The sequence below is a fragment of the Varroa jacobsoni genome, unplaced genomic scaffold (genome assembly GCF_002532875.2).
Source record: "Varroa jacobsoni isolate VJ856 unplaced genomic scaffold, vjacob_1.0 scaffold_367, whole genome shotgun sequence".
Classification (NCBI taxonomy): domain Eukaryota; kingdom Metazoa; phylum Arthropoda; class Arachnida; order Mesostigmata; family Varroidae; genus Varroa; species Varroa jacobsoni.
Window position 1 is genome coordinate 297231 of NW_019213269.1, and position 16794 is coordinate 314024.

General features: G+C 42.6%; 1 protein-coding gene across 1 annotated transcript in view; it reads left to right on the forward strand.

Moving 5' to 3' along the window:
• The first annotated feature begins 507 nt into the window (after positions 1-507).
• The window catches only part of LOC111259764 (uncharacterized), a 185051-nt gene continuing 168764 nt past the window's right edge, over positions 508-16794 (forward strand). The window contains exon 1 of the mRNA XM_086968008.1: positions 508-1143. Coding sequence (XP_086824134.1) covers positions 1122-1143 — 22 coding nt within the window. The 5' untranslated portion in view covers positions 508-1121. The remainder of the gene's footprint in view (positions 1144-16794) is intronic.

The following is a 16794-nucleotide window of genomic DNA, read 5'->3' on the forward strand; positions in this document are numbered from 1 at the left end:
ATTCTGTGCGTGAATGTGTTTAATATTGAGCCGGTCGAAAAGAAAGTTCAGTGCGTGAAGAGAAAAAAATCAAATAGTAGGTGTTGTGGTGGTTGGAACAAGTTGAGAAGTTATTGTGGATTGTGTGACGCTCCCGGACGTAGACGCGACGACGACATACCCACAGGCTAATGTAATTTACCCTTGAGTTAAAGACTGCATCAGTCTGAAAAGAAGTTCTCGTCAGTCTCTGACAACTGACATTGTGCAAGTTGACTAAAGGTTGATTTTGAGGGCCGAAGCCGATAGGATCGCTAATCTCATTTGAGGTAACAGGCGTTGTGCGTGCTGTTGTTATTTCGTCGTCGTCGTCGTCGTCGTCGTTGTTGTTGTTGTTGTTTTTGCGTGCCGCTTGTACGCGGGACGGTCTATATGAGTATGTGCTTGGCCTGCCTGTTCGTCTGTATGTGTATAACGAGTATTAGGGCAATCAGCGCAGGGGCAGTGCCGTGAATGCGCTTACGGACGTTTACGCCGATACTGATAGGCGAACCGCAACGAATGACAGTGCACCAAGCAATGTGTGACAGGCTCGCTGATAGCTGCAGCCGCCCAAAACGGAAAAGCAATAAAATTTGCAATTCGTTTACCGTGCCGAAATTGTACGCCTCTTGCTGCCGCCATGACCGTAACTACTATAGCTGCTCCCGAATGATAGCTATCATAACACCTAGGGGAGTTTTGTCGACATCAACTACCAAGAGCAGCAGTGTTCACAACGAAAAAGGTAACAGCCAAACACGTTTGATGTTCGTCGATTACTGATGCGACTTCAACTACTGCGGAAACAGCGGTTTCCTTGAGTGTTGTTCCCGCGCTGCCGGTGTCGCCGCCGTCATCATTACCATCGTCGGTCGGTACGATAGCAGCACTTCTATGGACAAGCGGGTTTCTGCAGGAGTAGTACCTGGTAAACGTGATAGTATCTGAAGCTATTATTGTCGCCGCCGATTTTGATAATGTTATGCCGCTGGCGCCGACGCTGCTTGACCAGCCGCGAGTGTTCTTTGGCAGGCAATGCTGCTGATGTGTGAGTGCGTTGGGATGAACATGAGTGGACCGTATAGGCCACACAATTGATCATGGCGTTGGCCGCACTATCAGGTAAGTAAACTGTTTGCTCTGTTGCTAAATGCAATCGTTATATTAGACAACGAAGTCCTATTGCCGTGTTGGAAGGGTAGCTTAATTGGCCAGCCAACAGAATCACTAAATGCGGTGTCGAAAGACGTTATTGCATTGATTTTCTTGATGAAGACTTCTCTATTTCGACATCATCATCATCATCTTGTCGGGTCATCTTTTATGGCCCGATTAAATAAAAACAATAATTATAGTAACAATTGTATCAGTAATGGTAATAATGCCATCTGTTTGGTACCAGAAACCGAGGTTCAATAACACAGTTAATCTAATGTTCTCTTGCATTTTGAAACACATGATTTTTATTTGACTGATTTTCGCGTGAGATACAGATTTATGCAGGTGGCCTAATGGGGGAAAAAGCGAAACGAAACCATACTAGATTAGAAAACACTATTATAATTAAGTAGATGACTTCCATAGACGTTCATTTTGGTAACGCGTTTAACAACGTAACCACGTATGGATATGTGTAACAGACGCACCTGACATAAAATGCTTATCAATCGGTCACGTGCCACTTGTTGGTGATATGTGCTAGGTGGTGTACATACGGCGTCGACATAAAGCACAAGGATGCCTTAATACTGTTATTTTTTAGGTAATGTTTCAATAAAGGTAATGCGAAACTTTCCATTGGGTGTAGCAAGTGTCCGTATTTGCCACGTAATCTTAAACGACGAGAATTTAGAGCTTTGAACAGCATTTCCAAACTGCAGCAGTACCCTTTAAATGCATACCATTTTCTGCCTCTGATACGTAGTTGTTTACTTCGACAATATTACCTCGGTCTCAAAGGAAACTTTAGGGTACTTGCGATAAACCTGACGGATAAAGCTGAGGCAGGCAGTAAACAACGACCCTCTATGGTTGTGTCGAAGTATGCCGACCAAAGCGACAAGGGGCACAGAATGAGAAACGATGACTGTGGGCGAAACTCACTTCCGCAGCTTTGCCGCCGGCCGCCGTGTGCAGGCAAAGGCCGAAGTTAGCGCGAAGAAGAAAGAAGACTTGCAGTTTGTACTCAACCAGATCCCTTGTTTTCTGGCAAGTGCTACTTCTGCTGATAATTTACGTTTGCTCGCACACTGATAATATAGTCGTAGTCCCATTGTACAAACACAATCTGGACTAGTAGCATACGGCCAGCGATACACGGCTGACCGAGCAGGCAAATGGGGAACAGAAAGGCCAAAATGCCAAGTCAATCAGTCAGTCAGTCAGTCGCCTAACCTATATAGGCAGTCCAGGCAGGTTGATATTTACTGTGTTACAATGTTTGTATGCTATATTCTTTGTCATTTTTAATATGAAAAAATGGTGCATGTAATCCGGTCAGAGGCAGACGGTCGTATGTACATACGTTCGTTTGTTCGTTTCGTACAAGGCTACGCTTGCTCGTGAATGAGGCTCATATCTCTGCTGCCTGTTGACGAAACGACTAACCCGTCGCATTTGTGTCGTTGGCACTGCCGGGCCGTCGGCGTCTTATATGCATGCAATATACATATACGTACAGCCGCGGCCTCGTACATAGTCGCTCGATCCTTATTTTTTACGCTGTTGTCGCTACGCTATTTCGACCCACCATTTTTATCTCTCTGCATCATCTTCCTCGTTTAGTTTGGCCTGCATAGCGTGTGCAGGCGGTTACAGACATATACGGTAGACAGCACGAGCGCACTCACATGTACACACTAAGAGGTCCACAAGCCCATACAGAGTCTGGTTTGGCTGTATGCAAGTGTGCTCTACCGCACAGAAAGCAAAAGAGTTTTTTCTACTCCTCAGTTAAGTGTGTATCCATGTGTGGGGTTACGCTAGGGCTAGTAATAGCAGTAATCGTAATGGCGATACCATTGCAACCTGTTTCTTTTAGTGGCAAAACAACAAAGATAAGTGGAAAAATAGAGGTGAACGAGAGAGAGGAAAGGGAAATAAACAACTAGTAGAAAAATCTCAGGTATCTTTTTACGGCGTGCAAGCACAACAAGTCGCCAAGAGAACAAGATGGTGCGCTCCCTCTTCACGTCCTATAATCTAACGCTGTTTATGTTCGGTCAATAGAGGAAACAGAACTAGTCTTATTTAGACGCTAGACAGCACCGACCGAGGACGTCATATATCAACCTGCCGGGCGGTGGTAACAGCTGTAATAATACCAGCAGCGAATCCTGCTTCTACAAGGATATGCTTGGTAGGCTGCCGAAGACAGACGTGAGACTGTTCGCCTTCTTATCAAGAAGGATTCAAGCCACTAGAGACGACTCACCTACTACCGTTATCACGAGCACTTCTCACGACTCAGCTGTTGTACTTGTTCCGTGTCTAACCTTAAGGAAGACCTCTACCTCTCCTCCTTCCTAAGTAAGAACTAACCCAACAAACTACCAGCAACGCGATTTTCCTGCTTACGTTAACGGGTTTACAAGAGTCCCTGCGGTGTTCGACGGTGACCGAAAAAACTGAAAAGAAGTAGGGCGGAAACGACACGAGATTTCACCCATGAGGCGGTTCGACTAGGAACAGCAACGGCCACAGTGTCAACAGAAGCCGTACCAGAGAACGAGACCGATAAGGAAACTTTAAGGTAGCTTTTAGGAGATATCCTTTTCCACACTATCTTTCTTTCCTCCTGGTCTTCTGCTCCTTGGCCTTTTGCTACTCAGACCGGATTGCAGAAATACGAATAGAGATACGCGCATAAGAGGGTCAATGTCTGCTGACGCCCTTGAATAGCTCCTCAGTTTTAGCTGTGGTCACTGCTTGGAAGGTCCAAGCAAGCCACTGAACTGTCGGCCCGGCCTGGTGAACATTAGGCGATGCGATACTCCCTTACCCTGGGTGGCTCTTGCTGGTACCGAGAAGCTCTATCGATGTCCGCACTCTATTGGCAGCCGTTCGATATGATCATATATGTATAGCCCAGCTTGTCCAGCTTGAGTCAGGCACAGGGTCTGTCCGTACGCTTGCCCGCTCGTCTGCTTGCCTGCCTTGTGACGACGCAACAGGTCTTCCCTTCTTCCGCAGCAGTCAACCAGACTAGCGCTAGTGGTAAGCAGACGCTCACTTCCCCTTTCCCTCCAGCCTTTCTTCGCCGTTTCCACGTAATAAATGCTTGAGTTTTACGTCCGGTTCTATTGCTGTTTGTTAAGCCATGCATTTTAGGACTGGTTCGATACTGTACGGAACGAAGTGTGTGTGTGTATGCAGGCCATGTTCTCTTCCCGTTATTTCTATCGAGGTTCCTTGCTTGCTATATATCACGGTGTAGGAACCCCTCATGGTATAGGCATAGGTTTGCCTATACCGCCTATCCGCCTGGCCGACCCTTTTGAGCTGTAAGGTGGCTACGGGTCCTTCTCTGGGCGAGCCCCACGACGACGGGCGACGATGGTTCTACCGTAGGTTTCTGTGGTCTACAGGTGGTCAGTGAAGTCCTCACTGAGTTGCATGCGTATGAGGCACTTTACGGTTATGCGTATCAATGTGTGGCGTATGCGGATCATCCTCTGATTACGAAAATTGGTATCTTTTATTCTAGGCCAGCTTTCCTAGGTCGCTATAACTGGAAAGAAATATATGCAAAGACGCTCGTGAACTATAGAGAAACAAGAAAAATTGAAAAGATTTGTGAGAGGTCTATGAACGCATGTGCGCGCAAAAAAAATGTAGTCGGCAACGGTACGGTACTGAGGGTACATTGTTGAAGCAATGTGATACGGTAATTCAGCATTTCCTTTCCTATTCTATATACGTACACGGAAACAGTCGCTTAAGTCATTCAGGTTGTACAATACGCATACAAGCTAGGTCAAATAATACGGTCCTCATATTTGTTGGTCCTTGGCTCTGCTTGCCTTTCTCTATTCTTGGAGTTATTTCCTTAAAAAGGCCGCTTCCATCGCCGTTATTGTCATCTGCCTTTGACGATGTCTATATAGTGAACAGCACGCTGGCGTGCTGTAACGTACACATACCAAACAGTGTCAGCGGTGCTGACTCACTACGAACCTCCCACACGTTCGTGAAGGTAGTTGGTATGTGTACAGAGTGTGTGCAGATGATTATGTATATGTTAGCGATCTTAAATGAATCATTAACACGGAGAGGTAAGCTTCTCTGATACAAGATAATAGCAGATTGTCACAGCAGCTTATACTTGTCCAGAGTTATTTTTTAAATCGCAATTCTAAGTGCATACATGTATTAAATTGTGCCACCTTAAACTTTATAGGAATATGGAGATAATTTTCGCTATTGATGTGAACAGAAAAGATTCTACCAAAGTCCTGGTATTGCGACGCGAACTTAGCATCTATGAAATACCTACACTACAGTCATTTAGAAGTGCTTCCTTGACTCAAAAGTCACACAAATAAATTTCACAGTGCATTTGTTTAGAAAGTGAGGTTTGCCATTGTTTAGGCTCTCATCATTAGTTGATAGTCAGTGCTTACTGTAGGGACTGTAGATCCTTGGCACCGGATCATATAATCTGCTCAATCCCTACTCAGTGGCCACCGTCGCAAAACCCGTTCACTTGAAGATTACTGAGTGAGCTTATGGTCGACAGTTGTAAGCAAAGACTAATTATCATCATATGTTTCTTGGACATTTGAATCGTGTCATTTTTCTTAATCTAGTCGAAACGAAAATACTGATAGCTGACGTTGTTAGGCCTCAGGAGCTTTTTATTAACCTAATGCAGTATGTCGTTGGCGTTTAAAAGATCTACGAGTAAAGAATGAGCGGCCCTCTTTAGCTTGTTCCAGTTGATCCTACGGAAGGGACGCAATACAAACTTCTCCTTTATTAACAGGGAAAATGAACGACTTGTTTCATTTATGAAAATGAGAGGAACTAAAGGCAGCATGCCGCGCCGCAGTACAAAGTCAAAAACAGTGCTCCTTGTAAGCGACCTATGTTTCAAATGGTATATATGTTTGTCTGATTAGTAAAGCTCAGGTAGACGGTACATGAAGCAGAAGTTAAGGTCATATGCAGCTTTCCGGATTTGAAGCAGAATTATAACATACAATAAAGCATCATTATTTATAGGCTCAGGTATAGAGTCAATAAATTTTCAATAAATCGATGAATTTATTCAAGGAGATATTGTGTTGAATACAGAGGTTTTACTACATTTTGCAGGATTATCCGCGATGAATATCTCAATACTGAATTTGCTCCCTGATGCTTACTTGCACCTGGGCAAAGCTTGTGGGCACATATTTTATCCAGCTTACAGAAATAGATAATATTAGCCAAATTATCAAAAGCACATTACCAAGTTGCTTTGAGATTTTGCTGATAAGATGGATTCTAAGATTCCCTCATTCCTTTCGTCATAAGCCGTTAATGTTAGGTCTGCTTTTTTTTCAAAACCAAGCACCTTTGCCAAAAGCCTTACGTATAAGGCGTACCCACGTGTAGACGGATTATTATTATTAGAGGAAATCTAGGCAGGCGGTTCGTTTCATCCTGGGAGCCAGCCGTCCGTCCGGTGAGTAATGCCTAACAGCGATATCGGGCGTAAAACTCGAAACACAGGGAAAAACAAAAGTCTACAGCAGTTTACAGGTAAGCTTGAATATTAGTTTCTTAAAGAGCTAAGAAAGCTGTTCGGCTGAAAAAATGCAATCGTTCTCCGTTCATCCTGTGGATCTATATAAATTGCCGTCACCCATGCCATTTCAGCTGCTTGCAAAAAAAAATCAACAGAAACTTAGCCCTAATGATACCCTTCACATTAACAGGTAAACATATTGAAGAAACCTATATAGCAAGTAGCAAATTTGAAACGATAACTTGGTAAACCTAGCTCTTCATTATCCATCGTCCAATATGAGCAAGCATTTCCTGTATTTATCATCAGAATGATCATGCACCGTTAAGCGTGAACATTTTCAAGAAGTCGGCCGGTAAAAAAATCCTCTTTCTTCATGGCGTTTCTTCACTGCAGTACCCAGCATATACACGCCGTTCCAGATCTAGACAAACTGTAGCAAAAATATTTGTTTTTCAAAAGCTAATCAGGGTAATAAGAGGTCTTATAAGTAAAATTGAAGAAAAGGTTAGAGGCGTATAGGTTATTGTATACGTCCGTGGTTTGCTTGCATCAGTCCAACAATATCTGATTCCACTTAGATTAGATACTCGTTGTAGACAAATCCAAAACTATTTAATAATTCAGCGAGGTTAAGGTCTGTGGTGCAGGAGCCAGTAGCACCTGAAACAAGCGTATGCTTATTTCTTACAAAAAAGGAATTTGTTTTACTTTTTCAGTGAGAAAATGATTAATGTCAGGCTGCCTTATAGCTCGCGCACAGGTAATTGAAATGAAAACTCGTCAAATTACGATTGTCGGCTGAGGAAACAATTTACCAAGGGCATCCAATCAGACTTGCCCACACCAGACAAACTTGACAGTCTTAGCTCTGCCATATGTTTAGCTCCGTCTTTGTTCTGAGCAGCATTCTTCAACGCAGCATTTCGTACGTACGAGGTAATCACAGGGCGTCCCGTTCATTTGTATTCGCGGATCTCTAAGACAACAATTAATGGCATAGATCGACAATAGTTTGTTAATGTATTGACACACTCGCTTAAGTCGTGCGTCGAACTACGTTGATATCAAGAAGTCGTTGGGTAAAGATCTTTTGTCTTCCTTTTCCTTACCTGACTTGAACGGTAGTAGATTCGCTCCGAAGAATAACATGAGTTTGTTACTAAAGAGCCATTGGTTCGTTTATCAATGTGGCGCGTCTTTCTATTTGACTCATACCGGTAGCATTATCAATAGGAATATTTTTTCCCTCCATCAATGTATTGGTAAAAGTATCTTTTAGAAGAAAAAAAAAAAAAGAGGGTTCCTATGTCCGTTTATAAAGCATTTCGTTGTTAAGGGGTGCTTAGCCAATCATTAAATCCTGTGCAAAAAATGAACCAAAGTTTGAAAATCTCAAAAGTAACTTTCCATGCAATTTTTTTTTGCATGATTTATTTTTGAATTTGAAACGAATAAAATTACTGGGAGAATAATGCTACATCAACATAATTAATATAATACATAATAAATATTTACTAAGTGCGTTAGTTACTTTCACAATTAGCATTGGAAGTTACCAATGGGCATCTAGAGTAGGGTACTTAAGGATCGGTATCGATGTACCGGCAATACTGAGAGTAGAAGGCGAAATGTTCCTTTATTGCTAGTATCGGAAATATAGGAAAGCATACGTTGTTCAATTCCTCAATACGCTATTTATATACGCTATAAAAGGTAAGAAGCACAGGTGATACGATAATCAAAACAGCTAACAAAGTACGTGCGCTCTTAACGTGTTTACAGACGCCATAGATTTACCAAGAAATTGGGTTGTGCGAGCTAAAAAAGTTCTTTTGATAAATATATAAGCGTGTACATATATGGTGGTTCGTTCATAGCTGAATCATTGTCTCCCAGCGCAGAAAACTCGCCCTGGGGCGGTCGACACCCAGGTCGATGGACTTCGAAATTGAATCGTGTTGAAGTCCGATGCGTATGAATGTCACCATTATGCAGCTAGATGGTACAGATCGCCACACATATACTGAACAGCCGCGTTGCGGTGCGAGCGTGCGCGGCCAACATTTGCCCCTCGCCACTCATAGCGGCTCATGTATTCTATTTACTGAGCAATGCTTTTTGACGAAATTTATATGCCTATAAATAGGTGTTTTTAGGGCAAATAAGCAATAAATAGCATACTTGCTCTTGAAGATTGAAACGGATAGCTAAATAGGTAAGTTTTCAGTATAAAGACGGTTGAATAAGCAAAACGAACGGTTATTACGAATTTAGCGCCCTTGGCCCTAACGAAATTTGCTTAATAGGATAATAAAAATGCTTTTTCCACTCTGCTGGCCGCTGTTATGTCACCCGGGCTATCCATTATAACAGAGAAAATATTTCTAATAAAATTCAACAAGCATATTATTATTGTCCACTAATTATCAAAATATCCTTCTGGTAAGTGGACCAACAAGTTTCTTTTCTTACGAAGGAATAGATGTCAACAGGGTGGGGGGTACATTTACGTTAGTGTTTTAGACTAGACGAGGCGTGTGAATCTATAAAAAATAATTGACATTATACATAAAACAATATAACAGGTAAACTGTAATAGCATCTGTGATAGGCGATACCTGAATTGTTTCAGTCAACTTCAGGCCCAACCGACTGGATAGTTGTTATCGCTTTTGTACACTTTGAATAAAACCTGTTTCTATAAGAATATACCCAAGCCATACTTGATCGCCTTACAAACTATACCGGATAAAGGTACTCAACAGTTTGATTCCTTAGGTTTTGACTCGAAACGTGCGTAAAATTCCGTTCTTTGTTTGTAAATCCACTTGACGAGAAAACAACAGTAAAATCATAAGTATTGTAATCCTCTTCAAAATGCGAGTTATCCAGACAGCCGTCATACACACTAAAAATAAAGCATCGAGACTCAGAGCGTATGCTCTCACTAAAACTGTGCTATTATGCAGAACGAGCATTCATTACCAAATACGCTCATCAGTGCTTTATGCCGTAAGAACAGCGCCTGTGGAAATGGCCTCTTGAACAATAAGCCTGACATGATACCTGGCACGAATATATATGCATATGTAATTCGACGCATGAAAGCGAGTATGGCTGACATTACACAAGGAGTTAACTGAACCCACTAAATTTAACTTGAGTTGTTGTTCCCGTCATCACAAACGACATTGCGTCTTGGTAGGAGGAGCTGTCTTTGCAGGAGAAGGCCCGTATGTGTTAATGAAGGTGTCAGTCTGTGTAGATTAGACGAGTATATTCGTACCATCGCGATTACCTCAGAGCATTGTTGGCCGTCAAGGTTCTGCAAGATTAATGGTACAACCCACATCGCTGCCGTCACCACTCCGGACCAACCCGACCATTTCCTTTGAGACTGCTGCTGCTGCTGCTGCTACTTATGCGTCTGTCAGGTTCTCTTGATTCACGTGTTACTTGCCTCTCTAGGACTGCGGCGCATTTTCATATGGCGTCCAAGCCGCTAGAGGACAAGGGCTAACGTTTGTAGCAAAGCCAGGCAGATAGCCTTCGCAGACTGCTGCTAGACCGGGAGATGCTGTTAGCACTCGAACAAGCGTTCCCTTCTGCTTATTCTCCTACTTTTCTTTCATCTGGGTCGCGTTGTGTCTGAAAGCGTTCATTATATATCACTTTCGCAGTATGGTTTTCGAAGTCGTGCAGCATCGCCGAAACGCCACATTGTCAGAAGGTGGTTGGGGACTGGCGAGGAGTGGACATATAGACCAGCTGAAAGGATTGTACGTTATATATGTTGGCGCTGAATTTTCGCTTACTCGCTTTTACGAATGTTCCACACACACAACGATATGTATGTGTGTCCTGCGTTCCTTCAGCGGTTGTATATATATTATGCAAACGTGTATTGGGACACAACAAAGCTGTCTAAGTACGGCTCTCTTTATCTAATTGTGTAATTATTTTTGATGTCATTTGCTTTCTAACCGTTTCCCTTCTCTGGCCAAATCTAATACGCCGCAAATAGCCTAAAGAGTACATATTTGTGAAACACTTACGCCCTACACGCTAAAACATAGACTATCAAGCACACAATGTGCCATCGACGACACATAGCAACTATCCGCGGCACAACGTGCAATATTGGCGTCGTTCACTTCGTCGCTGTTACTGTCAACGTGCATATTTCTCGAGCCCACGATATGTTCATACAGCCCTCCCCTTGTAGTCTTCACACACATGCGCTCGACGAAATATAGCTCCCTAAAAACCGCCGTTAAGGTGCTAGTAACAATGGCGGCCAGCATGGCCTATGAAGATTTCTGTTAGCTCATATCGTCTGTTATGTACCCCGCTCAGTAAACTCCGATGTGCTACGGATGAGAGATTTGTTTAGTCCCTTCGCTTTCACGCACGCGTCACTGAGGGGAAGGGAAGCTGAATACCGCCTTCATATTATAACGTGTACACAGTAGAAGTGACCGCAAAACTACTAGTATTATCCTTTCTATCCGATGTTACTCTACGGACTTCGGATATCAGATACGCAGAGACTGCATTCGGTTGGTACGAGTCTTGCAACGGGTTCCATCATTGACACTGTTTACCGGCCCAGATTATATTTAAGAGAGGGCGTCAAAGCTTAAACTGTGCTCAGTCTTAGCACCTAGAGTCTGTGAGACTTCAGAAACCCTATTTGCCTGAATTTGAGCCGCAAACAGCGGTACGTTTGAAGAGGCGTTGAGGAAGTCCGTGAACCGGTTTTATACACATAGCGGGCATAATCGCTAGAGAAAAATTTAGATCATCGTGTGCAGTCTGGTGCGCTTACCTGGATACATATTGTTCTGTACTACTGGTTAGAGCGATGGTCGAAAGTCAAACTATTCTCCCTCGCTTGTTTATTGACTTTTTGTCCTCTTACTTTAGCAACGAAACCGTCATCGCAAGATAGCTTAAGTCTTGCTTTGTTTAATTTATAGTTCATGCGAATGCTCAGTATTTGATTCGACCACACGAAGCTGGGCATCGGACCACAGTGTGCGGGTAGTGTGGGTTGCTACTCGGACGGGTACCGGCCAACAGAGACGCCAATGGCGGTCTAAACAGGAGTACGGTCGGAGACAAGAATGGCCACGCAGTGACAACAGCTCCATCTATCTCCTCGCTCCTGCTCCTGTTTTGTACTATGTCCGCAACAGAAGCATTCGTACCAATATATAACATACAGCATGTTGTGCTACGTGTGTATGACGCTATATGCTAGTCGAGCGACCTGTCATATTCCTGGTGCGTCTACAAAAAATTGTGGTCGGTGTCCATCAATTTGCATAGACGCGAATGTAGAACAGCCACACTACAGAAAGTGGGATTAGTAGCACGCAGATATGGGAACCGCAAAAGTAGCATTAAATCATCTATTCTTGCAATATCTACTTTTTGAGAAATATTAGAAGATTTTGAGATGAATCAATTCAATATGGAGCTAAAAGTAACACAGAATCCTGTTGAAGATTGTACCCGTATGCGTGCCCGGGACCTCTGTATATAACTAGAATAATTTTGCTTGGCTGATAATTGCAGCTAGATGTCGTCTAAATATTTTTTAGGCCTTTCGAAAAATCACATTCCAGCAGGACTGAACACAGGACCAATGCCTGACCATAGTCAGATATGGCCTGTCCTATTTATTATTCGAGCTCATGACTCTTACACCTGTCTCCACTCGAACATCGTATTTCTACTACACTCCACTGTGGTAGACGTAACGGCAAGATCAGCTAGGAGACTGAACCAGCAGCTGATGCAGATAGAACGAGCAAAACACTTGAAGTAGCACAACGCAACGCATTGCTAGCAAACGTTTTGCATTTGATATGTAATGTCTGCAGGGAGCGTCGCTTGGACGATAGAGAAAAAGATAGACTATGCGTGTACCTGTATTTTTGTTAAGTTAGAAATAAAGTAGTAAATTTGTACATAATTTGTCTATATAATATGTTGGGCCAGTGCAAAAATTAGTGCCTAGGTAAATGGTTATCTTATTACTACGAGGCCCCGTTCACTGATAGGCACGCGTCGCGATGTTGAAAAGGTACACAACGATTGCCGTTTTTCAGCTCAAATCTTAGAACTGTTCAACTTGAATTTGCACTCCAAATACGTGTATACCCGGCGGCAGAAACAGCCTATTTAACAGTTCCCATCCATTTCTCATCAACGTCGAAAAACCCCTAAATCAATCCCAGGATAGCTATGAGATGTATTATGGGATCTTTATAACTCAAGGAACTACTTAGTAAGTACTGACTTACTCGACAGGACCGTCTCAAATCTGTTCAATCAAAGATCGCCCCGAGCCACTCCTGAAAAACGATGATACTTTGGTAAAGAAATCTACATCTCTTAGCGACGGAGACCTTGCCGCACGAAAAATACATTTTTTCGTTTCTTTCGTATCTTTTTGACATGTCGAAAAATGTTACTAAAAGCCTCCCATATATATATATATATATATATATATCTAAATCTAGCGATAAGTACAGCTTTAGCATATAGAGATACGGAAACAGTATTCAGGACTCCACACACACAGCTCTTCTAACACATTGCAAATCTCCTTTACTAAAAACAACCGTTGAAAAAAATGTTCCAAATCAATCGATCGTCTGTGGCATTGCAAACTGCCTCCTGCAATTAAGTACATATAAAACTAATTAAAAGCGTACGTGAAACACGTGGCAGCTACAGTGATTCTCACCAACTTTTAGACGAAGATCAGGACAAAGAATATCTTTTTCCGCCGATTCCTCTGTCGCCCTCTCAGTTGAACCTTTTTGCAGGCGGCAGGCTGTGGCTTAAGAAGACACTGACATATTGTGAATCTTCATCGAGAAGACGCGATGCCCTGACGGCCGGATTCGGCTGCCGAAGAAGAGGCAGTAGTGTGCTGCATGCACGCAAATGCACTGTTCCTTTGTCCAACCTGTTAACGCTAGAAGCCCCGTGACCGGCATGGCCCATGCAAGTTTCCTACATGAAGTAACTTCAGGCAATGGAGCGACGAATTGCTCTGACAAAGAAGCCACCCTGGGCGCGATAAACCGCGATAGGTTTTTGGTCATCATGGCCGGAATGCTGAAGTGACAACGGAGCTCAAGAACTCCAATTCTAACGGACCCTTGCTGTGTGGACCTGAAATTTTCTCCGACACGCCTACAGCTATCGGTTGGATAGCAATCAACAGGATACTATACGCACATACGAGAAGGATTAGCCAGCTAACAGGCTGCTAAGAGGCTAGCTGCGCTCACAAAAATGGCTCTCTCTTCAACCTATATATGCATATATATGCTCATGATGGGGTTATCGCGATGTCTTTATTGTTTTTAGACTAATATATTTGGCGCACACAGACACAGAAAGATGCAGGAAAGACACACGGTTCTGTTTCTTGGAGTCATCTAGTTTCTAACATAGCTCTTTGTATAAGCTCAAGGGTATCTATACAAGTCGTGCTGTGTGTGCGGGGACATAGACTTCATTCGCACGTATTAGCTATGAGAACATATTAGTTGAAATGAGATACAGGGGCGTATTCAATTATTATAAACAATTATGGTAACTATTTGCCAGCTCTAAAATTTTAACCAGCCATAGCTGCATACCCATGGTTACCATGGCACCGCATTCAAAGGCACTTAATGGTTTATTAGAGCGGAAAATTTATATAAAATCCATAAAATTCAGCTAAAGAACGTGACCCTTATCAGATATCTAGCAGAAATATTCGATCTAAACATACGAATTTAGTTACGAGCTAAGTGAACATAATTTGGTTTCTGTCAAGACAGAAACTAATTGATTAGGAATAAAGGGCCCTTATAATGAACAGTTTCAACGAACTGGATAGCCCAAGTACTCAACCCAAAAATACCTCGTATTCTTCGAGAATTTCACAGATGTATTGTATAGCAGATGAGGGCTGAACTTCAACAAGAGGTTGCCATGTATATTCCCTAATAGGGACATCATTTTCTAGTACACTTAATCTATAAAAACAACCTTTGAATGACGAGTCAGATTTCTAGCGTATAGGCTCTAAAGGAGAAGACTATTAATAACGATAATGGTAATGATGCATACCTTTACTGCGTTCGCTTCATTCGTATAGGCTATAAGCTTTATGGTAAAGTATAATTACCTGTGGTACTTTATAGTAGGAGAGTAGTCGATGTCCAATCTTCAGGATTAAATTAATATATATATATATATATATATAGAGGTATCGCAGCGAAGGTGATTTAGATCTTTAGTCAGATGGCTGCCCGGCCCATAGGTCAAATAGATAATCTTGCAAACACTCTAGAATGATTTCTAGCCGCTTTTGGAACACACCGTTCGATGGCTATGCATTAAAATACTAATTCAGATATAGCTTTTCCTTCACCAGAAACTGCATTCATGTCTGTGTAGTTTTTGCAACTTTGTGGTTTGTGTTATAGCACATCGGGCTATTACATACGAAGTCTTAGATTCATCATTGACGGTATGGCTACGGTCCACTGGCGATACGCTGATTCCGCTACAAAAAATGTTTTACTGCAATGTCAAGATAATTGGTAATTCTTTTCGAGCTTATGTTTTGCTTTGGGTTTGTCGGGTCCCCTTTCATCGTTGCTCCGCTTTCCGCTCTAAACTACACACTTTGGGTGGACTAAATGCTAACTGAGGTTATTGCCTTATTAGTAGTTTGAAAGTCAAAAGAGCTTCTAGGCAGCATAATGTTGTCTTCAAATTCTAATCAACGCTGTCTAAATAAGGCTCAAATAGCTTTCGTTTGTCTTTTCTTAAAGTTTGGCCTTGCTAATCAACTCTTTCATCAGAATCCGTACAGCCGGCGCCTTGCCTATTTTTCTGAGCGGGTATTGCATTCTTCCCAGTCTTTTAATTGTGCCGAGCTTACTCGACATCGTCCCCAGCATTTATCCAAATTCGTTGAATTTTGGTACTTCAGTCACAAATCATTTTGGAGGATCCTCTTTGGCTTTTAATGTCCTGCTTGCTACTATGACCAGCTGTAGTTTAATACCTGCGGCAAGCGCTTCTATTACGCTGTTGTCATTTGTGTTTACTTCCTTTAGCACTCGACGACTTAGCGTGCGCGCATATTCCCAAATCATAAAGCGCTTGATTGTCTGGTAGCCCGTAGTATTTAAGCCTTTACTCGATTTTTGTTTTCCATGTATAAAGGCTTTGCTGTCACATTGAGGTAGGGCTGCTTCGCGCAATCTGGTCAAGTGACGATTGTATCAGAGCCTGAATATTGTGCTTTGCTACGTGGCTTGACGCCCGTCTCACCTCTCTGAATTGGCAAAGCAGGTTAGAGTGCGTACCCGCTGTATTTGAATCTTGTCATATTTCCCTCGGGATCGCTTTTTTGTCGCGCAATTGAGTTGCGTGGCTTCTGAAGCCCGTCGATGTTGCCAGCCGCTAAGTCAGTGGCTATTTGATTTGCCGCCTTCTTGCTGTCCACTAACTCCTTTTTTGTATGTCCTTTGAAGTATAGTATTATCAAACTGGTATTAGATCCTTTATCTTAATTAGGCGGGAAAAATATATGTCATTGCCGATTAATTAGTAGTCAGGCTTTTCTGGGCCTGTACGTTACGTGAGGTTTTTCCTGTAGATTAAGTATCATACTGTCATTATAATCCTGGCGTCGCGTACTTAGTATTTTCGTTGTCATGGTAAAGCACTCTGTGATAGATAGCACACGTATAATCTAAAGCAAAATCGACGTATTTTTTTGTATTTTTCTGCTTTCGTCCTTCTACGTATTCATTTGCTACGTTGCAGCATTTCCATGTGCAACGGTGATGGCAGCGCTACGACCAATACCGGCATCTCTGCTTATCTGACACGCTGTTCACGCATTGCCGGTTCATATGAGGGCATCGAAACCCAGGTTTTCCTTTGTTATCATGGCGATCCGAAACCTGTGCACCTATTGGTCACCGACGCTTATGCATCGATTTATAAGC